Below are 23,489 nucleotides of genomic sequence, written 5' to 3' on the forward strand. Positions count from 1 at the left end.
AAAGTGTTGACTGATATTACGTGACAATTTCTGTCTGTCGTGTGAACTGGTCAAAGTGTTGACTGATATTTTGTGACGACAGTTTCTGTCTGTCGTGTGAACTGAACAAAGTGTTGACTGATATTACGTGACAATTTCTGTCTGTCGTGTGAACTGAACAAAGTGTTGACTGATGTTACGTGACAATTAACTGTCTGTCGTGTGAACTGGTCAAAGTGTTGACTGATATTATGTGACAATTTCTGTCTGTCGTGTGAACTGGTCAAAGTGTTGAATGATATTATGTGACAATTAACTGTCTGTCGTGTGAACTGGTCAAAGTGTTGACTGATATTATGTGACAATTAACTGTCTGTCGTGTGAACTGGTCAAAGTGTTGACTGATATTATGTGACAATTTCTGTCTGTCGTGTGAACTGGTCAAAGTGTTGACTGATATTACGTGACAATTTCTGTCTGTCGTAAACTGAACAAAGTGTTGACTGATATTACATGACAATTTCTGTCTTTTGTGTAAACTGGTCAAAGTGTTGACTGATATTACGTGACAATTTCTGTCTGTCGTGTGAACTGAACAAAGTGTTCACTGATATTACGTGACAATTAACTGTCTGTCGTGTGAACTGGTCAAAGTGTTGACTGATATTTTGTGACGACAGTTTCTGTCTGTCTTGTGACTGTGGTTCCAAGATAATATTTTTCACTTTCTATTAAAGTACATTCCAGTAATTTATTAAATGTTATTTTGTTTGTAATAACTTTCAAACATATTTTCATTTATTACTTGTTTTTTCAACTGTTAGTTCATTACCGTCTTTATAACTTTGATATAATGCTACTTCTATGTTGTTAAGATCTTGTGTTCCTTCATGTATTGTTTATTTACAAATTGTCGTCCAGTAGTTTGTCGTTATCTGACAGGTTTGAAATTCAGCTTTTGATGTAAATGCTGTTGGACGTTTATAAGAAACTGGTTAAAAGTGGTTACTGAGGTATGACTCTCGTTGAATCTGGTTAAGACTACTAACTAAAGTGTGACTCTCGTTGATTCTGGTTAAGACTACTAACTGAAGTGTGACTCTCGTTGATTCTGGTTAAGACTACTAACTAAAGTGTGACTCTCGTTGATTCTGGTTAAGACTACTAACTAAAGTGTGACTCTCGTTGAATCTGGTTAAGACTACTAACTAAAGTGTGACTCTCGTTGAATCTGGTTAAGACTACTTACTAAAGTGTGACTCTCGTTGAATCTGGTTAAGACTACTAACTACAGTGTGACTCTCGTTGAATCTGGTTAAGACTGGTAACTGAAGCGTGATTCTCACCGAATGTTTTGTTCTTATTACGTCGTAAGCAACTGTTGATAATAAAGTCACCTTATCAAATGTTTATGGTATGTCCGTGTCATTCAAACCACGGTATTAAAATCACGTTGAGCGATCGGTAAGTAAATCATTATGATAAAACCAACGTCAATATAAATGTCGCGCGTCCGGAAAGTATCTCTTACAGCACGTGACCGAGCTGTCTTTCCTCAGTTTCAGACTTCAATCTTTATTTCTCTCCATCTCACAGTAGGGATGGTCATGACAAACCTTTACAGACAAGAACACGGAATATAAAGTTGACAGAACAATCAAGTCGGACAGGCAGCGGACAGATGTGACAAGTTTATGTATTCGCTCGTGAGATTGGGTTGGTGATTCAGTTTGGTGTCAGACCGATCAGTGATAACGTAAAACCTTCTGATTGGATTCTTCTCACAAGTTCTAAAGGTTCTCAACCACTGTTCCTTTATCTGATGTTGAACATGTTTGACACCAGCTTTACTCTGGTTTAGAAACATTGATTCCGATTTGCGAAGTTCAAAACTGCAGAAAAAGTTTATCTAGTGAAATACAGTCTGCACAATGAACTTCGACAGATTTGTCAGTACATTACAAAACCTACAGTATGTATTAATAAACTTAGACAAACCTCATTTAATACGATACACAACCCATAGACGCATCAGTTAAATTCATTACAGTACATGATATATCGTGTATATGTAAGTGTATACCAAGCAAATTTGTCACAATAAATACAGTTAACGTTCAACATAATTACAGGTTATCGTATTTATAGGTTTTTATGTCACAAAACGACTGCTTATCTGGTAATATGACTATAGGTAACCAAGCAACGTAGTTAAAAGTTACAAGGTAATTTAATTATTGACTCATTGGACACGCCTGGAACCATGCGCAGTTTAACCCTAGAAAGGTGTATTGAATCTCGCCTGTTTTGTAAACGTGTTTCCTACGTGTTTTATAAATCGGTTAAAATCGTCACAAGCTACAGTAAGGAAGGCAGCAGAAATGTTGTTAGGTGTTTAGAAAGTTTCTGAACGTTCACAAACCTGAAAGAAAAAAATAACAACCTTTAAACTATTTTAATATCCTGAACAATGACGTCACGAACTTTCAGCTTAACCCTAACTGTTTGCCCTTCGTTAGTGGGATTTCAACTGCAAGATAGTGATGGTGACTCAGGAATTGTAGCTGTTGGAAGGAACGAAGGAAGGATCGGGTCCAGCTGCTCCACGGAGACGGACTACAGTCAGGACTACTGCCAGAAAAAACCGAGGTACGTTTACAAATCACGTTGTTTCGTTTGTCAGTAATCGCAAAGCTGCCCAATGGGCTGGCTGTCTGTGCTCTACCCATCGCGGGTGTCGAAACCCAAATTTCAGCGTGATAAGCAGTGAGACTTAACGAGGTTCCAGGTCTCATGCTGCGATTCTATAGGTGATTTCTCTGTCATGGGAACGCTTAGTTCAATGACCATTACAACACAGTGCTGATCGATACACATGTTGACAACTTTCCACACACATATTAAGTGGTCATCTACTTTCGAAATCACACTTTAAGAAAACCAAAGGCACCGATTTTACTGGGGTTGTTTTCAAGTTCCATGATGCAACTCCACTAAAATCGGTGCCTCATCCGCAAATTCAAAGTTAGGGTTAGGAAAGAGAATCTTTTTCCCCAAAAAACAGGGTTGCGATGAAACTGTGCACATTCCCTGACACCTTTGGACAACTGAACGATAGTGTAGTTCTGCCATGCGAGTTTTTATTTCATTGTTTGTTTGTTTGTTTTTTAATTTCGCACAAAACTACTCGAGGGCTATCTGTGCTAGCCATCCCTAATTTAGCAGTGTAAGACTAGAGGGAAGGCAGCTAGTCATCACCACCTACCGCCAACTCTTGGCTACTCTTTTACCCACGAATAGTGGGATTGGCCGTCACATTATAACGCCCCCACGGCTGAAAGGGCAAGCATGTTTGGCGCGACCCTCAAATTACGAGTCCTTAACACGCTTGGCCATGACGGGCCCTTTTTGTTTCATTGGGGAACATTAAAGTCCTCTTGTTCAAAGTGTTGTGTTACTTTTCGTAGATAGTGTAGCAGCCAAGATGAAAACAGTTGTTATATATCCGTAGGAATGACGATAACTCCACCCATCGCGCCTCTGCATTGGCGAAAATCAAATCATTCTAATAAAGGACGACTGACCTTACTATTTAAAAATCAGAGTTGGTCGTTGTTAAATATTGCAGTTCATTGAGATATTGACTTGTCCAGTGCCGTAGACGAGATAGCTCGTCCAAGCCGATCGGTAACACAGTGCCACGGACGAGTTAATTCGTTCTCAGTAATATCTAACTTCACCGCTAGATGTCAGCACCATACATGCATTTGACCCAATTACAAATTGTTTCACTTTCGATCCAAAATGGCGTCACGAAAAAAAGTTACAAAATGAAGAAGCATTAGAGTTGTATTGTAGCAGCTGAAATACTTGGCAGTCAACAGGTTAATATATAATAATAAAATAAGGATATTTTTGGGTACTTCTCTTCTTGGGTTTCTGCGAACTTTAACTCTCTGTATGTATTTTTAAGTTTTGTAATTCAATGAGTCTCCTCAGTTCAAAACCTATCAAAATGTCTTCTAAAATCGATGGTATGTCTAACGACTTACAACGCCGCTAGAAACCGGGTTTCGTTACCTGTGGTGGGCAGAGTACAGATAGCCGACTGTGTATGTTTGTGCTTCAAACAAACAAATATAATCTATCAATATTACATACATGCATATTTCATTTCTATTTTCTATTACAGGAAAAATATGTTAAAATAACTCTTCATTATATATTATTATCCAATGAACTTTAATTCAGGAGCACCGGTGTTCGGATTCTAGAAACTAGAACTCAGCTTCTTCAAACCCGCATTGTCTATCATTATATTGTGGCGGCATCTACTGGATGCTTTATAAAACATAAAATCTCAAATGAACAAAAGGTATTCTAATGGTCTTTTTCTCGGCAATATTTTTTTTTTTTACAAATATCCATATCCCACCGAACAAGCTCGTCCTTTCAGCTGTGAGAGTATTATAACGTGACGATCAATCCCACTGTTTGTTGGTAAAAGAGTAGTCCAAGAGTTGGCAGTGGGTGGTAACAACTAGCTGCCTTCATTCTATACTTACACTGCTAAAATAGGGACGACTAGCACAGATAGCCCTCGTGTAGCTTTGCGCGAAATTCAAAACAAATCAGTTCTTGCTAGTGGACATCTGTTCTAGCCTGTAAACAAAAGTTGTTGTTGTATTTCATTTTTACTTGAGTCTTTCGTCTGCAGGAATTATTTCTAAATGTACGTTTTACCATGTGTACTGTTTTCCTAGATTAGTCCTCTATCATTGTTAACAAGTGTCCATTTAAAGTAGGCACTTGATGTCGCTTATGAACTTTGTTAAATGTTTTATCTTAGGCTTAACGGTTCTGTGTTTCAGGTCAATCGTTGGTAGTAATTCACAGGAATTTTTAAACAAATGTATTGTAAAGTCTTCTCTGAAAGCATCCTCAGCTTCTAATATAAATATCACCAGTGGACCAATTAAAGGAGACCACAGTATATTCCCAGGATCCTCCGCGTCAGCAAGCAGGTAACAATTTATCAGTGGTTATATTATATTCTAGAGAAGTGGTAAACATATTTCATTGCACTAGATTTTAAGTTTTCGTGTCTGAAGGGCTTATAACCTTAATAAGAGTCTAATATAAGCCTGATGAAGTTTAAAGAGCGCCGCCTACCGGGTCTGAAGGTCTGATAACTTTCATCAGAATCTAATATAAGCCTGATGAAGTTTAAAGAGCGCCGCCTACCGGGTCTGAAGGTCTGATAACTTTCATCAGAATCTAATATAAGCCTGATGAAGTTTAAAGAGCGCCGCCTACCGGGTCTGAAGGGCTGATAACCTTCATCAGAATCTAATATAAGCCTGATGAAGTTTAAAGAGCGCCACCTACCGGGTCTGAAGGGCTGATAACCTTCATCAGAATCTAATATAAGCCTGATGAAGTTTAAAGAGCGCCCCCTACCGGGTCTGAAGGGCTGATAACCTTCATCAAAATCTAATATAAGCCTGATGAAGTTTAAAGAGCGCCACCTACCGGGTCTGAAGGGCTGATAACCTTCATCAGAATCTAATATAAGCTTGATGAAGTTTAAAGAGCGCCACCTACCGGGTCTGAAGGGCTGATAACCTTCATCAGAATCTAATATAAGCCTGATGAAGTTTAAAGAGCGCCACCTACCGGGTCTGAAGGGTTGATAACCTTCATCAGAATCTAATATAAGCCTGATGAAGTTTAAAGAGCGCCCCCTACCGGGTCTGAAGGGCTGATAACCTTCATCAAAATCTAATATAAGCCTGATGAAGTTTAAAGAGCGCCACCTACCGGGTCTGAAGGGCTGATAACCTTCATCAGAATCTAATATAAGCTTGATGAAGTTTAAAGAGCGCCACCTACCGGGTCTGAAGGGCTGATAACCTTCATCAGAATCTAATATAAGCTTGATGAAGTTTAAAGAGCGCCACCTACCGGGTCTGAAGGGCTGATAACCTTCATCAGAATGTAATATAAGCTTGATGAAGTGTAAATAGCGCCACCTACCGATTCTGAAGGGTTGATAACCTTCATCAGAATCTAATATAAGCCTGATGAAGTGTAAAGAGCGCCGCCTACCGTGTCTGAAGGGCTGATAGCCTTCATCAGAATCTAATATAAGCCTGATGAAGTGTAAAGAGCGCCGCCTACCGTGTCTGAAGGGCTGATAGCCTTCATCAGAATCTAATATAAGCCTGATGAAGTGTAAAGAGCGCCACCTACCGATTCTGAAGGGCTGATAACCTTCATCAGAATCTAATATAAGCCTGATGAAGTTTAAAGAGCGCCGCCTACCGGGTCTGAAGGGCTGATAACCTTCATCAGAATCTAATATAAGCCTGATGAAGTTTAAATAGCGCCACCTACCGGGTCTGAAGGGCTGATAACCTTCATCAGAATCTAATATAAGCCTGATGAAGTGTAAAGAGCGCCGCCTACCGTGTCTGAAGGGCTGATAGCCTTCATCAGAATCTAATATAAGCCTGATGAAGTTTAAAGAGCGCCGCCTACCGGGTCTGAAGGGCTGATAACCTTCATCAAAATCTAATATAAGCCTGATGAAGTTTAAAGAGCGGCGCCTACTGGCACTTCGTTCGATAGCTTTTACCGGGAATCCTATTTAATCGCGTACTTTAGGACAAACTGCAAATTACAGTAAAAGGTATTTAAATTCATTTTGTTGTGAAGTCATATTGACGATCGAAATAACGTCTGTCGACAGGTATAGCTTCAGTGTGTAAGAAAGTTGCCACATCTAATGGTAGATATTTTAAGTTCATGAGTTGTAATACGAATATTTGTGATCTAATGAATTCAAGAGATAAATTGTTGGTTCACAGAAATAACCATACAATAAAGTATTTAATGTGATACAACGATAATAAATAACACAACTTATAAATGCTTTAGGCCCATGATAGTACAAGATATCTTCTTACAAGGGTAGTTTTTAGAGTTATTAAAACTAAATGATCTTCACGTATAGAATGGTTAGGATGACGACATACTAGATGTATATTCTGTTTCAAGATGACTATTTACTACAGTCCTCACTAACAAGAAACACTGACTACATAAGAACTGTTGTGAAGGCTACATAGCTGTAGCTTCTAGTAACGCATAGTTTATAATATTCAATTTGTATCTTGAAAAACCATTGTCGTCAGTGTGGTCAACTGGTGGTAAAGTTCGGGACTTGTAACAAATGTTGGATGGAATGAAAATAATGAGTTAAAACAAGTGAATCCTATTATAAACAGTAATTAACATGTTTATTAAACATGTAAACCAAAACTAGCAATGATGTCACTCACTTTGTTATAGATCATATGAACAGTGAGTGTATCATGCAGACTTTACATATGGCAACCTGTTGTCTATCAAACCTACCGCTAGGAGCGCTGCGGTTATCACTTTCAGACTGAAGACATTCCTAGCGATATGGAAGTTTTTGTTTCATATGAACAGTGAGTGTATCATGCAGACTTTACATACGGCAACCTGTTGTCTATCAAACCTACCGCTAGGAGCGCTGCGGTTATCACTTTCAGACTGAAGACATTCCTAGCGATATGGAAGTTTTTGTTTCATATGAACAGTGAGTGTATCATGCAGACTTTACATACAGCAACCTGTTGTCTATCAAACCTACCGCTAGGAGCGCTGCGGTGGTTATCACTTTCAGACTGAAGACATTCCTAGCGATATGGAAGTTTTGTTTCATATGAACAGTGAGTGTATCATGCAGACTTTACATACGGCAACCTGTTGTCTATTAAACCTACCGCTAGGAGCGCTGCGGTTATCACTTTCAGACTGAAGACATTCCTAGCGATATGGAAGTTTTTGTTTCATATTAACAGTGAGTGTATCATGCAGACTTTACATACGGCAACCTGTTGTCTATCAAACCTACCGCTAGGAGCGCTACGGTTATCACTTTCAAACTGAAGACATTCCTAGCGATATGGAAGTTTTTGTTTCATATGAACAGTGAGTGTATCATGCAGACTTTACATACGGCAACCTGTTGTCTATCAAACCTACCGCTAGGAGCGCTGCGGTTATCACTTTCAAACTGAACAGACATTCTTAGCGATATGGAAGTTTTAACAAAACACCGTACCTGTTATGATTAATAAGATATTGTTGGTATTGTGGTTACTAAAAATTCTTGTCAAAACTTGTCGAAGTACCGAGCTAACCCTAAATATCTTTTTTTTGTCACGATTATTGTACAATATTCATAAAGACAGCATTTAAGGTGAATTGTCAAGAAGTTACACGAAGTAAAGAACTCTCATAATAAGTGTGACGTCACAAGGTACAAATCGGAGTTTTGTGACATGGAATAATTAACATATACAGATATACCAAAACTTTACCGACTTTAAAGTTGTCACTCTAATGCATATGTCAAATTTTAAAACGGTTAGTAGAACATAACAACATACGATACTGAGACTGTGTGTGTGTGTTCTGATTAATTAGCTTATGAAACAACTAGTCTTACTTCCTCAGCCCTGTAATTAGTCATGTGAATTAAAAATCGAAATAGCATGAGTTTAATACACGAATGAAACGTGATTAATATTCGTAACTCTCTTCAGATAGTCTATTTGGACAGACAAAGCTCGCGGCAAAAAGAAGTTGTTTGTTATTAATATAGGACAAGATTAATTTCGTGCACTATAACAGAATCTCATGTGAATTTCCAGGACTCTGTTTTTAACGAAATACGTTATTGTTTTCTCAAGAAAAAGATATAGCTGCATTTATTATTATTGGTCTTAATTTGAGGTGTCAGGTCATTTACTATTGTTGTCGGATGATCAGAAACTTTCCATTAAATCTTCCCGTAGGAGGATTCATTCAGTAGAGAAATTACTGAAGTGTCTGTTTAGTAAAAGCTGAAGATGTGTTACCTCTAAAAACAGTAGCCTTTAAACTAGTGGCGAATAATTACATTGGTTTATATTTGTGGGGGGGAAAAAAAAAGGCTGATATTTTATGTACCCGTACAGAGCCCCGCCGTTGTCCGTCCATTCTACGTCCTTGAAAGATTTGCCTTGTGGAAGAGTCCGGTTTGATGAAGAACTGCAACTGACTGAACACAACATCCGCCGATCGTGTCGAAAGCTTTTCGCCACTTTATATGCCCAGAAAGCCGCGGCAGCAAGGCTTAGATTCAATGATTCAGATACTACTAATGCGAGATTAAACCGCCCTTACTGTCCAGATGAGGCACCAACTTATTCGAAGATGGATCGTTCTTACCCCATCCACAGTGACCCACGTTTGTTAAAGTCCAGCAGTCCTTCTGATGCTGCCTTAAGACGTGTGAATGCCTTTCACGAACACCATGTCTCACCGGACATCACTCATGTCCCTTATCTTTATGACAGAAGCTTGACCAAAAACAGGTTGGCCTCAGGGAAACCAAAAGTCGGAAGAAAATACAACATTCGTCAATCAGATAATAACATTTTTTCGGGGCTAACATTAGAGAACCATGTTTCACAGAACGTCCACCAGAAAGAGGATCCAAATTCGACAAAGGGCTTAGTGCTCCAGAACAATGGCTCCAGTTCTAGTCACATTTCCAGTATTGGAACTCGTATCAATCCTCAGCCTTCACTGTTCAAGAGTAGGAGCTGCACGGCTCTACCAAGTGAAACAGCCTTAAGTTCTGTGAAGGATCCTCCTCTGGAATTGACGATCCTTCCTTCAGAGGATCCACTACAATCTCTAGATCCATCTCTTCTGGATAACGGTGAGCTTATGTCCAAAGAGAGGAAATCGGGGACCAAGAAGGTCCATCTTGACAGAGCTTCTGGCTGTGTTTTGTACAGTGATGACATGATCAGAGTGTATGCCCGTTTGGCTTCTGTGGTTCCAGAAGCTCAGAAAGAGTCGACAGTATCGGTCACTGACATTAACACCAGTATATCTGAAAGAAACGTGGGATGTCCATTGAATACAAAACCACGTTCTTCACACACTTCAGACGGTGTCGAACCTGACAACAGTCAATTGTACAGTGATTATGAGTCTCTCCGACCTGCCAACAACGATGCTCCAACTTCTTCAGTTTGTAGAACCATCCAAGAAACAACAACGAATGCGAAACACAGCAGTACAACGCAAAGTGTCTCGAAGGATTGTACATCCTCCCAGAAGGAAGAAATAACAGATGGGGAACTCGACAATCAAATACGTAACGTGGTTCCGTCTCTCCCCGTAAAAGATCAAGGTACGTGTGTTACAGATGTGGTTGTCGTCTGTGTGACATATCAGGGTACGTGTGTTACAGATGTAGTTGTCGTCTGTGTGACATATCAGGGTACACGTGTTACAGATGTGGTTTTCGTCTGTGTGACATATCAAGGTACACGTGTTACAGATGTGGTTGTCGTCTGTGTGACATATCAAGGTACACGTGTTACAGATGTGGTTGTCGTCTGTGTGACATATCAAGGTACACGTGTTACAGATGTGGTTGTCGTCTGTGTGACATATCAAGGTACACGTGTTACAGATGTGGTTGTCGTCTGTGTGACATATCAAGGTACACGTGTTACAGATGTGGTTGTCATCTGTGTGACATATCAAGGTACACGTGTTACAGATGTTGTTATCTCTGTGACATATCAAGATACACGTGTTACATATGTGGCTGTCTCTGTGACATATCAAGGTACGTGTGTTACAGATGTGGTCCTCAGTGTGACATATCAAGGTACGTGTGTTACAGATGTGACTGTCTGTGTGACATATCAAGGTACGTGTGTTACAGATGTGACTGTCTGTGTGACATATCAAGGTACGTGTGTTACAGATGCGGCTGTCTGTGTGACATATCAAGGTACGTGTGTTACAGATGCGGCTGTCTGTGTGACATATCAAGGTACACGTGTTACAGATGCGGCTGTCTGTGTGACATATCAAGGTACACGTGTTACAGATGCGGCTGTCTGTGTGACATATCAAGGTACACGTGTTACAGATGCGGCTGTCTGTGTGACATATCAAGGTACACGTGTTACATATGTGGCTGTCTCTGTGACATATCAAGGTACGTGTGTTACAGATGTGGTCCTCAGTGTGACATATCAAGGTACGTGTGTTACAGATGTGACTGTCTGTGTGACATATCAAGGTACGTGTGTTACAGATGCGACTGTCTGTGTGACATATCAAGGTACGTGTGTTACAGATGCGGCTGTCTGTGTGACATATCAAGGTACACGTGTTACAGATGCGGCTGTCTGTGTGACATATCAAGGTACACGTGTTACAGATGCGGCTGTCTGTGTGACATATCAAGGTACACGTGTTACAGATGCGGCTGTCTGTGTGACATATCAAGGTACACGTGTTACAGATGTGGCTGTCTGTGTGACATATCAAGGTACACGTGTTACAGATGTGGCTGTCTGTGTGACATATCAAGGTACACGTGTTACAGATGTGACTGTCTGTGTGACATATCAAGGTACACGTGTTACAGATGTGGCTGTCTGTGTGACATATCAAGGTACACGTGTTACAGATTTGGCTGTCTGTGTGACATATCAAGGTACCTGTGTTACAGATGTGGCTGTCTGTGTGACATATCAAGGTACCTGTGTTACAGATGTGGCTGTCTGTGTGACATATCAAGGTACCTGTGTTACAGATGTGGCTGTCTGTGTGACATATCAAGGTACCTGTGTTACAGATGTGGCTGTCTGTGTGACATATCAAGGTACGTGTGTTACAGGTGTGGTGTCTTATTTATTTTAACTATGTATTATTTACGTTAATCCGTATATATTTATGACATTGTTATCTTTACATGCTATCATTAGTAACTTCTCGGCAAAACATCGGTTTATAACCAATGACAGGTTTACTGTTAGACACAAAATGTAGGAACCAATGACAGGTTTACTGTTAGACACAAAATGTAAGAACCAATGACAGGTTTTCTGTTAGACACAAAATGTAAGAACCAGTGACAGGTTTTCTGTTAGACACAAAATGTAAGAACCAATGACAGGTTTTCTGTTAGACACAAAATGTAAGAACCAATGACAGAATATAGAATATAGTTAAGACAGATGAATACACAGAGAGGAAACTTATTATAGAATATAGTTAAGACAGATGAATACACAGAGAGGAAACTTATTATAGAATATAGTTAAGGAAGACGAATACACAGAGAGGAAACTTATTACAGAAGATAGTTAAGGAAGACGAATACACAGAGAGGAAACTTATTACAGAAGATAGTTAAGGAAGACGAATACACAGAGAGGAAACTTATTACAGAATATAGTTAAGACAGTTGAATACACAGAGAGGAAACTTATTATAGAATATAGTTAAGACAGTTGAATACACAGAGAGGAAACTTATTATAGAATATAGTTAAGACAGATGAATACACAGAGAGGAAACTTATTACAGAATATAGTTAAGGAAGACGAATACACAGAGAGGAAACTTATTATAGAATATAGTTAAGACAGTTGAATACACAGAGAGGAAACTTATTATAGAATATAGTTAAGACAGTTGAATACACAGAGAGGAAACTTATTATAGAATATAGTTAAGGAAGACGAATACACAGAGAGGAAACTTATTACAGAATATAGTTAAGGAAGACGAATACACAGAGAGGAAACTTATTATAGAATATAGTTAAGACAGTTGAATACACAGAGAGGAAACTTATTACAGAATATAGTTAAGACAGATGAATACACAGAGAGGAAACTTATTACAGAATATAGTTAAGACAGATGAATACACAGAGAGGAAACTTATTACAGAATATAGTTAAGACAGTTGAATACACAGAGAGGAAACTTATTACAGAATATAGTTAAGACAGTTGAATACACAGAGAGGAAACTTATTATAGAATATAGTTAAGACAGTTGAATACACAGAGAGGAAACTTATTACAGAATATAGTTAAGACAGATGAATACACAGAGAGGAAACTTATTACAGAATATAGTTAAGACAGATGAATACACAGAGAGGAAACTTATTACAGAATATAGTTAAGACAGTTGAATACACAGAGAGGAAACTTATTATAGAATATAGTTAAGACAGATGAATACACAGAGAGGAAACTTATTACAGAATATAGTTAAGACAGATGAATACACAGAGAGGAAACTTATTATAGAATATAGTTAAGACAGATGAATACACAGAGAGGAAACTTATTATAGAATATAGTTAAGACAGATGAATACACAGACAGGAAACTTATTACAGAATATAGTTAAGACAGATGAATACACAGAGAGGAAACTTATTACAGAATATAGTTAAGACAGATGAATACACAGAGAGGAAACTTATTACAGAATATAGTTAAGACAGGTGAATACACAGAGAGGAAACTTATTACAGAATATAGTTAAGACAGATGAATACACAGAGAGGAAACTCATTATAGAATATAGTTAAGACAGATGAATACACAGAGAAGAAACTTATTATAGAATATAGTTAAGACAGATGAATACACAGAGAGGAAACTTATTATAGAATATAGTTAAGACAGATGAATACACAGAGAGGAAACTTATTAGAGAATATAGTTAAGACAGATGAATACACAGAGAGGAAACTCATTATAGAATATAGTTAAGACAGATGAATACACAGAGAAGAAACTTATTATAGAATATAGTTAAGACAGATGAATACACAGAGAGGAAACTTATTATAGAATATAGTTAAGACAGATGAATACACAGAGTGGAAACTTATTATGGAATATAGTTAAGACAGATGAATACACGGAGAGGAAACTTAGTACAGAATATAGTTAAGACAGATGAATACACAGAGAGGAAACTCATTATAGAATATAGTTAAGACAGATGAATACACAGAGAAGAAACTTATTATAGAATATAGTTAAGACAGATGAATACACAGAGAGGAAACTTATTATAGAATATAGTTAAGACAGATGAATACACAGAGAGGAAACTTATTAGAGAATATAGTTAAGACAGATGAATACACAGAGAGGAAACTCATTATAGAATATAGTTAAGACAGATGAATACACAGAGAAGAAACTTATTATAGAATATAGTTAAGACAGATGAATACACAGAGAGGAAACTTATTATAGAATATAGTTAAGACAGATGAATACACAGAGTGGAAACTTATTATGGAATATAGTTAAGACAGATGAATACACGGAGAGGAAACTTAGTACAGAATATAGTTAAGACAGATGAATACACAGAGAGGAAACTTATTATAGAATATAGTTAAGACAGATGAATACACAGAGAGGAAACTCATTATAGAATATAGCTAAGACAGATGAATACACAGAGAAGAAACTTATTATAGAATATAGTTAAGACAGATGAATACACAGAGAGGAAACTTATTATAGAATATAGTTAAGACAGATGAATACACAGAGAGGAAACTTATTATGGAATATAGTTAAGACAGATGAATGCACAGAGAGGAAACTTATTACAGAATATAGTTAAGACAGATGAATACAGAGAGAGGAAACTTATTACAGAATATAGTTAAGACAGATGAATACACAGAGAGGAAACTTATTATGGAATATAGTTAAGACAGATGAATACACAGAGAGGAAACTTATTATAGAATATAGTTAAAACAGATGAATACACAGAGAGGAAACTTATTACAGAATATAGTTAAGGTAGACGAATACAAGCCAAGTTGGAATGCTTATTAAATGTTTACATTTTTCTTGTTTGTACAGGTACAAGAGTAAACAAACCAGACCAGGTTGAAATCCCACAATACGCTGTTATTGATAAAAGCAAAAAATCCTGCCATGCTGAGCAGGCTACATCACTTCCTAGAGTAGTCAGTAACCCTTGTATCGTGAATAACACAGATGGCCCCTTCTGTGAAGAGCAGAGACCACCGGTGCCTCCGAAAAAGTTCATGTGCAGGAGGTAAGTTACAGTTTCGTGTCATTCAAGTATCTCAAAAGACTGTTTAGTAAATGCTGTTTGTTTCTCTATTTCTCATGATAATTCATATATTGAGCAGCGTTTCTCAACTGAGAGGTCGCAATCCAGAACTGGTCTATCGGAATATGTTAACTTGGGAATCAAATAGATTGGAACTAAGTCATAGTTTGTTCACTAAGCATTGAATAAGTTAGAAACAGGTGTTATTTTCAACTTATTGTTAACTATGTCTTCACGTTGTTAATTAGACTAACACTTCTATTATATCATGTGATTATAAATAGGTGTTATCTACAAGTCATCGTTAACTTGACACTTCCATGTCAGACTAACACTTCTATTATATCATGTGATTATAAATAGGTGTTATCTACAAGTAATCGTTAACTTGACACTTCCATGTCAGACTAACACTTCTATTATATCATGTGACTATAAATAGGTGTTATCTACAAGTCATCGTTAACTTGACACTTCCATGTCAGACTAACACTTCTATTATATCATGTGACTATAAATAGGTGTTATCTACAAGTCATTATTAACTTGACACTTCCATGTCAGACTAACACTTCTATTATATCATGTGATTATAAATAGGTGTTATCTACAAGTCATTATAAACTTGACACTTCCATGTCAGACTAACACTTCTATTATACCATGTGACTATAAATAGGTGTTATCTACAAGTCGCCGTTAACTTGACACTTCCATGTCAGACTAACACTTCTATTATTTCATGTGATTATAAATAGGTGTTATCTACAAGTCATCGTTAACTTGACACTTCCATGTCAGACTAACACTTCTATTATATCATGTGATTATAAATAGGTGTTATCTACAAGTCGCCGTTAACTTGACACTTCCATGTCAGACTAACACTTCTATTATTTCATTTGACTATAAATAGGTGTTATCTTCAAGTCATCGTTAACTTGACACTTCCATGTCAGACTAACACTTCTATTATTTCATGTGATTATAAATAGGTGTTATCTACAAGTCATCGTTAACTTGACACTTCCATGTCAGACTAACACTTCTATTATATCATGTGATTATAAATAGGTGTTATCTACAAGTCATCGTTAACTTGACACTTCCATGTCAGACTAACACTTCTATTATTTCATGTGACTATAAATAGGTGTTATCTACAAGTCATTATTAACTTGACACTTCCATGTCAGACTAACACTTCTATTATATCATGTGACTATAAATAGGTGTTATCTACAAGTCATCGTTAACTTGACACTTCCATGTCAGACTAACACTTCTATTATTTCATGTGACTATAAATAGGTGTTATCTTCAAGTCATTATTAACTTGACACTTCCATGTCAGACTAACACTTCTATTATATCATGTGACTATAAATAGGTGTTATCTTCAAGTCATTATTAACTTGACACTTCCATGTCAGACTAACACTTCCATTATTTCATTTGACTATAAATAGGTGTTATCTTCAAGTCATCGTTAACTTGACACTTCCATGTCAGACTAACACTTCTATTATATCATGTGATTATAAATAGGTGTTATCTACAAGTCATCGTTAACTTGACACTTCCATGTCAGACTAACACTTCTATTATATCATGTGATTATAAATAGGTGTTATCTACAAGTCATTATTAACTTGACACTTCCATGTCAGACTAACACTTCTATTATATCATGTGATTATAAATAGGTGTTATCTACAAGTCATTATTTACTTGACACTTCCATGTCAGACTAACACTTCTATTATATCATGTGACTATAAATAGGTGTTATCTACAAGTCATCGTTAACTTGACACTTCCATATCAGACTAACACTTCTATTATATCATGTGACTATAAATAGGTGTTATCTTCAAGTCATCGTTAACTTGACACTTCCATGTCAGACTAACACTTCTATTATTTCATGTGACTATAAATAGGTGTTATCTACAAGTCATCGTTAACTTGACACTTCCATGTCAGACTAACACTTCTATTATATCATGTGACTATAAATAGGTGTTATCTACAAGTCATCGTTAACTTGACACTTCCATGTCAGACTAACACTTCTATTATTTCATGTGACTATAAATAGGTGTTATCTACAAGTCATCGTTAACTTGACACTTCCATGTCAGACTAACACTTCTATTATTTCATATGACTATAAATAGGTGTTATCTACAAGTCATCGTTAACTTGACACTTCCATGTCAGACTAACACTTCTATTATATCATGTGACTATAAATAGGTGTTATCTTCAAGTCATTATTTACTTGACACTTCCATGTCAGACTAACACTTCTATTATATCATGTGATTATAAATAGGTGTTATCTTCAAGTGATCGTTAACTTGACACTTCCATGTCAGACTAACACTTCTATTATATCATGTGACTATAAATAGGTGTTATCTACAAGTCACCGTTAATTTGACACCCACATTGTTAGTTAAAACGGATATTCTACGTGTTTCTTTCCAGTGACTTTGCTCTCTATAGAGGACCACCATCATCAAGGAAGTCACTTTTCGAACGTGTCCAAGGTATCACAAGATCTGCCAGAAGTGTCCTACAGAAGACGTTCAGTTCCGAACGCATGCACAAGTCAGAGAGAGAAGAAACACTCCACAAATCACGACGTGCACCGTCTTTCATCAAAGGTCTCAAGAAACGCATGAGCACGAGAGGAAACAATGTGAAAACCCAGAATCATCAAAACAAAAGTCTTCACCAAGTGAGGTAAATCGTTAGTAATAGTTTAAGATCGACTTAGAATGATATCTAACGTTGAGAAGCGATTTTTAGAGAAGATACATTTTGGACTCTGTTTGATTTCTCTCTTTGGTTTATGCACGTGTAATACAATCGCAGAGTACCGTAGATACAGATTATATAACTATCTGAATTCTGATTAGATGCTATCTAATGTAGCTGTATATCGGTGCAATAGTTAAACAGTTTTGTCACAGTTTGATCCTGTTAGATGGTGAGTAAATCAGCTGCATGCTGCTCCAAGAGTTAACTAGATTTTATTGCGTTTTGAACCCATTAATCTACATGAGTATTGGTTCAATATCTTTGGTGAGATTTACTGTACGGCAACAAAACAGAAAATATCATGAGAGGTTTTGATATTAACTGATGCATTTCTACTCATTTACTATCGTGAGGGCATGGCACGGTCTGATGGTTAGTGTTCGATTCCCAAACTGAGAGTTGTGGGCTCAAAACCCCCTTTACCAAATATTCTCGCCTTCTCGGCCACGGATGTGTCACGATCAACTCTCACGTCTCATTGGTAAATAGTCGCCCAAGAATTGTCAGTGTTGATTTCCTCTATCTGTTAAACTCGGGATGACCAGTGCAGCTAACCCTCGAGTAGTTCTGTGCGAAATTAAACGAAAACAAATGCTACTGAATTACAGCTTACTGATAGGATATACGGAATATACATAAACATTCCCGAAACATTTTGTATCAAGCAAGCTGATGGTAACGGAGGATAATTTATATTTCCTCTGCTATTAGCTAACGTTTCAACTAGTTGAGGTCAGAGTAGCTGGATACTGGTTATCATAATCACACATGAACATTTCACTGCCCGTGACCATGTGGTCAGCGTGTCTGAACTATCGGCCCAATAGTTCATAGTTCGCGTCTTGTTGTTGTTCTGTGTTATAACTCGGTCAAATCTCACTGTTCAATCATTAGTCCAACAGTTTATAATGAATACTGTTGACTAGCTAACTTCCCTCTATTGTCCATCAACTGTTCAACCAGACAAGAGTAGTCCAATAGTTTATAATGAATGCTGTTGACTAGCTACCTTCACTCCAATGTCTGTGAGTTCACAGTCTGGAACGGTTCGCATTTATTTGTGTGCAACCTTCTGGAACAAACAATTGAAATATTACGAATGAAAAACTGTGAATGTTAGGTATAACAGTAAGAGATATTTCGTCACGTAAGCCGATACTGACCTATTTATTGTGACAGGCTGAAGAAAAGTAACTTATTTACTGTTTGTCCATTTACAAAAAAAAAAAATATCTATCATTCACTTGTATCTTTCTTATCAAGAGATTGGTGTTAATATGTATGTAATCGTTTTACATTTCTGCTACGATTTATAATTGGGATAAAAAAAAAAAAACGAACGTGAGATATATTTACGTTTCTGAATTTCGCTCAAAACTGCACGAGCGCTATCTGCGCTAGCCTTCCCTAATTTAGCAGTGTAAACCTAGAGGGAAGGCAGCTAGTTATCACCAGCTACCCCAACTCTTGGGCTACTCTTTAACCAACGAATAGTGGGATTGACCGTCACATTATAATGCTCCCACGACTGAAAGGGCGAGCATGTCTGGTACGACATGGTAACGTGTAACTTCTACGAATTGCTCTTAGACTCATATTTGTTAGTCTGAGAGACTTACTAGTTGGTTAGACTTACGACGAATTGCTCTTAGACTCATATTTGTTAGTCTGAGAGACTTACTAGTTGGTTAGACTTACGATATAGATGCCATACTTATAATCTGGTAGTCTTGACGCGAGTTAAAATTTAATTCGAGATGTGTATCAAATGATATAGTATCCCCTTCTTTACTTATCTAAGTCTCTCTACGTTAGATGCTGTGACTTTTAATCCTATTTTTGTCTTGTTTACCTTTTCTTTCGTCCAGTCCAACTGACTGTGTAGATCCCAGTGGAGAACCCCAGCCTCCCTCTCACCACGTGTGGGGCCAATTGATTCAACTTAACACGAAGGGATCACAAGTGATAGAACTTAACAGACCTGAGGGGAAGCCTTTCGGTTTCTTTGTGGCTCGTGGAAAGATTAATAACTGTCGAGGTAAGAATGAAACTTAGAGCAGAGACCAATCACATTACACAGGTAAGAAATTAGAAATAATAAGTGATGGCATTTAGATAAACATTAAGATATCTCGTGCGGTAAGACCGTGGGATTTAACTGGGTCTGTCAAGTTAAGAAAAATATTCAATAATTAAACTGTGTAGGTATGTATAAAGTATAAACAGAATAAACGTTCATAAGGATTCAGAGAACTAATTATTCACCGATGTCCTTGGTTGACATCAGGAGCACCTCATGTTTGTTTTGAGTTACGCCTTATTTGTCCTACACGGTAATTACCATTGTTACCAGCTCGTATTTCTGCTAAACTTAAATAGAGTAACTTTAGAGCTAGCAACTTGATATTTTCCACTGTTCCTTAACTTCTACTCTCAACACGACGTTCATCTGGACTAAAAAACGAAAGTCCAGTGGAGTTGCATGAGGACAGGCATCTGATCCGTTCCATTTTTTTATAAACAGTTGCTGACGTCAATGAGTTTTCGCATTATTAACAGTAATATAAGTGCCATGCCCGGCATGGACAGGTGGTTAAGGCATTTGACTCTTAAGGTCGTGGATTCGAATCCCCGTCATACTGAACATGCTCGCCTTTTCAGCCGTGGCGGCATTATAAACTTACGGTTAATCTCACTTTTCGTTGGCGAAAGAGTAGCCCAAGAGGTGGCTAGTCAACTGCCTCCCCTTTAAGTCTTACACTGCTTAATTGGGACGGCTTGCGCAGATAGCCCTCGTGTAGCTTTGCGTGAAACTCAAAACGCACCAAACTAATATAAGTGCCTGGCCTCATTATGACGGTTTTTGTGTTTAGAGGGACATCTGCCCCAGGTTACTTTGAATAAAAGTTTTTAGTAAAGATCTCAACTGCCTTCTGGAGAGTAACTTATGACGTTAAATCATAACTCATACCACAATTCAGTCTCTAAATCGAAAAATTAGTTGAAGTAATACAGCGAAAATTTATATATAAGCGATTTTTATTATTGAAAAATACTACAAGTCTTAACACTAACTAGCACTTTATACAAACTTATTAGTTGTATTTCTGTTGACTTCAGGAGTCTTTGTATCGAGGATGAAAGATCACGAGACACGGAAACTTCTCTCGGGATTGGTCGATATTGGAGACGAGATTCAAGAAATAGATGGCGTTTGTGTGAAAGAAAAAGACATCATGGAAGTTAATAGTTTGATGGCCAAAAAGAATACCATACTGTTGACAATCACGCCATATTCATGTCGTCAGGATATCCAATGAAAAGGATAACAACACTGACACATCCCTTGCATTTAATCGCGCCATCTACTGGCAACTTGTATAATATATGTAAATAATCATTTTGTGTGTGCAGCTTCGCAAATGATATGTTCGCATCTTACTATATCTTTTACGTAAAATGTTTTAACGCTTGGTCTTGGTAACTGTTTTATACAATAAAGACGTAAAACATATTTTCATCATTCGTCAAGATATATTTACATCAAAGTAATTATTTTCAAATAAAACGTAATTGTTAAACTGCATTTTTTTATTTTAATAAATAGCCCACTAGCGCCTAGTGTCTGTTTATTACTGGAATTATAAGAAAAGAATTTACCTAATAATTTCTCAGATGAAACAAAACTATTATTACAGTAGTAAATAATGACTAAATATCATTCTTGACTTTAACACTAGAATTTTGAAAATTAAGGAAATATATTAAAAAATGATAGATTTATTAGGCTAAACGTTTAACATATTAGTTGATAAAAGTATAAAGCTATTGTGAATTAATTATTTGTTTATTTTTTCGTAAGGTAGTAAATATAATATACTATAAACAGCAAACGTTAATTCTAAATGATTTTATAACTAAATCTTTGTTTTTTTCTATTAGGTGATAGGAAGGTTTTCTCTTCACCGATTCATAAAAAAAAAAATCACATTTTTATATTAGGCTTAACGTTCATGTATAAGCTGGTTATTGTAAAAAATAAACATACTTAAAATCATTATATGCTAAAGTATCACTCGTTATGATGTGAATACATTAAAATAATTATTTGTAATTATAAATGTCAGTTTTGCAGTCAACACCCAAATATTCCTTCTCAGACATACCCTCAAACATGGCGCCACGGTTAGCTCCACCAGCGAAATGTTAGTTCACTAACACATGTAGGGTTATCTAAACATTAAATGGGTGACACAGAAATTCTCAGTTTCAAAACGAAACGTTTTAGAAAAAGAAATAAACTCGAAAGTAGTTTCTGCAGTTTATCTGAAACAATAAATAATTTGAATGTCTTATTAACTTTTGTCGTTAGCAGCACCCTATCACCCGCCATCCATGCTAAGGGGGTCTTATAATAATTAGAGTACTGGGATTTTAATAAATCGAAAATTAGAAAACAAAGTAATAATAATGATGTTAAGTAAACTTCGTGGAAACGTTTATAAATTAGGCTAAAAGGACATAACTTAAACATTCTACAGATTTAAATGTATGTATACGTAAATAAATTAAAACTTATGACCATTCTAATGTGTGGTAATAACTTCTCGGCGCTTATTTTCTGCTGGATCCCAGAATCCATTTTGGATTTTTAACTCTAAAGACAGAAGTACTAGAACTAATTATAAGTTCTCCCAACGATAAGTTTAATGACTTATAATACGAAAATGAATATTCAATCCGTCGCGGTGAACAGAGTACAAATAGACCATTGTGTATGGTCAGGTGGTTGAGGCTCGGGTTCGAATCCCCGTCATAACAAACATCCTTGCCATTTCAGCCGTAGAGGCGTTATAATTTAACAGCCAATCCCACTATTCATTGATAAAAAGAGTAGCTCAAGAGTTGGCGGTGGTTGACTAATCGTCTTCTCTTTTCCTCTAGTTTTACACTGCTAAATTAGGGACGGTTAGCGTAGATAGCCCTCGTGTAGCTTTGCGCGAAATTCGAAACAAACGAACAGACTGCCTCAATTTGACTAACGTACTCAACAATATTACAACTTTACAGCCCACGTTTACCAAGTAGCCTTTATAATGTTTAAATTGTTACCGTCTGAGATCCAAACTACTTCATCCATCAGTACATGTTTCTTAAAATTAAACTGAAATAACTCCTAATGTAGATTTTAAAATAAGGACTGACACTGTATGAAAGATAACAAGTTAATTAAAGTTACTACAGTTTGTTAGTGTATGAAACGTTTATATATATATATATATATATATATATATACATATAACTATTGGTGTGCTTTTGTTATGATGGAATTATTGAGTGTTAACACAATATACATTAGATCTTGTTTGATTTTGTACTGAACAAAGTGGGACACAAACTGTAATAAAAATAATTAATTAATTTGTGTCTCAATATTATTTTGTGTCACTTATGATAAGCATAATGTAAGGAAGTAACATCCTTCACTTCATTGTTAATTCAACGTAAGACTAGAAACAAACTTATGTTTAGTTAACTATATACGAATTGTTCCAATCACAGCTTAAGTTTTATTAAAAATTATGAACTTTATATTCCACAACATATATTAATTTAACTCAAAAACAAGCCGAAACAAAAACAACACTGCAT

General features: G+C 36.7%; 1 protein-coding gene across 1 annotated transcript in view; it reads left to right on the plus strand.

Moving 5' to 3' along the window:
* Positions 1-23,242, plus strand: part of LOC143228724 (uncharacterized) — a 237,245-nt gene extending 214,003 nt beyond the window's left edge. The window contains exons 3-9 of the mRNA XM_076460014.1: positions 2,499-2,628; positions 4,851-5,003; positions 9,033-10,261; positions 14,792-14,990; positions 17,502-17,759; positions 19,706-19,875; positions 20,958-23,242. Coding sequence (XP_076316129.1) covers positions 9,271-10,261; positions 14,792-14,990; positions 17,502-17,759; positions 19,706-19,875; positions 20,958-21,157 — 1,818 coding nt within the window. The 5' untranslated portion in view covers positions 2,499-2,628; positions 4,851-5,003; positions 9,033-9,270 and the 3' untranslated portion in view covers positions 21,158-23,242. The remainder of the gene's footprint in view (positions 1-2,498; positions 2,629-4,850; positions 5,004-9,032; positions 10,262-14,791; positions 14,991-17,501; positions 17,760-19,705; positions 19,876-20,957) is intronic.
* Positions 23,243-23,489: the final 247 nt, after the last annotated feature.

Source organism: Tachypleus tridentatus, chromosome 10 (assembly GCF_004210375.1).
Source record: "Tachypleus tridentatus isolate NWPU-2018 chromosome 10, ASM421037v1, whole genome shotgun sequence".
NCBI classification, from domain to species: domain Eukaryota; kingdom Metazoa; phylum Arthropoda; class Merostomata; order Xiphosura; family Limulidae; genus Tachypleus; species Tachypleus tridentatus.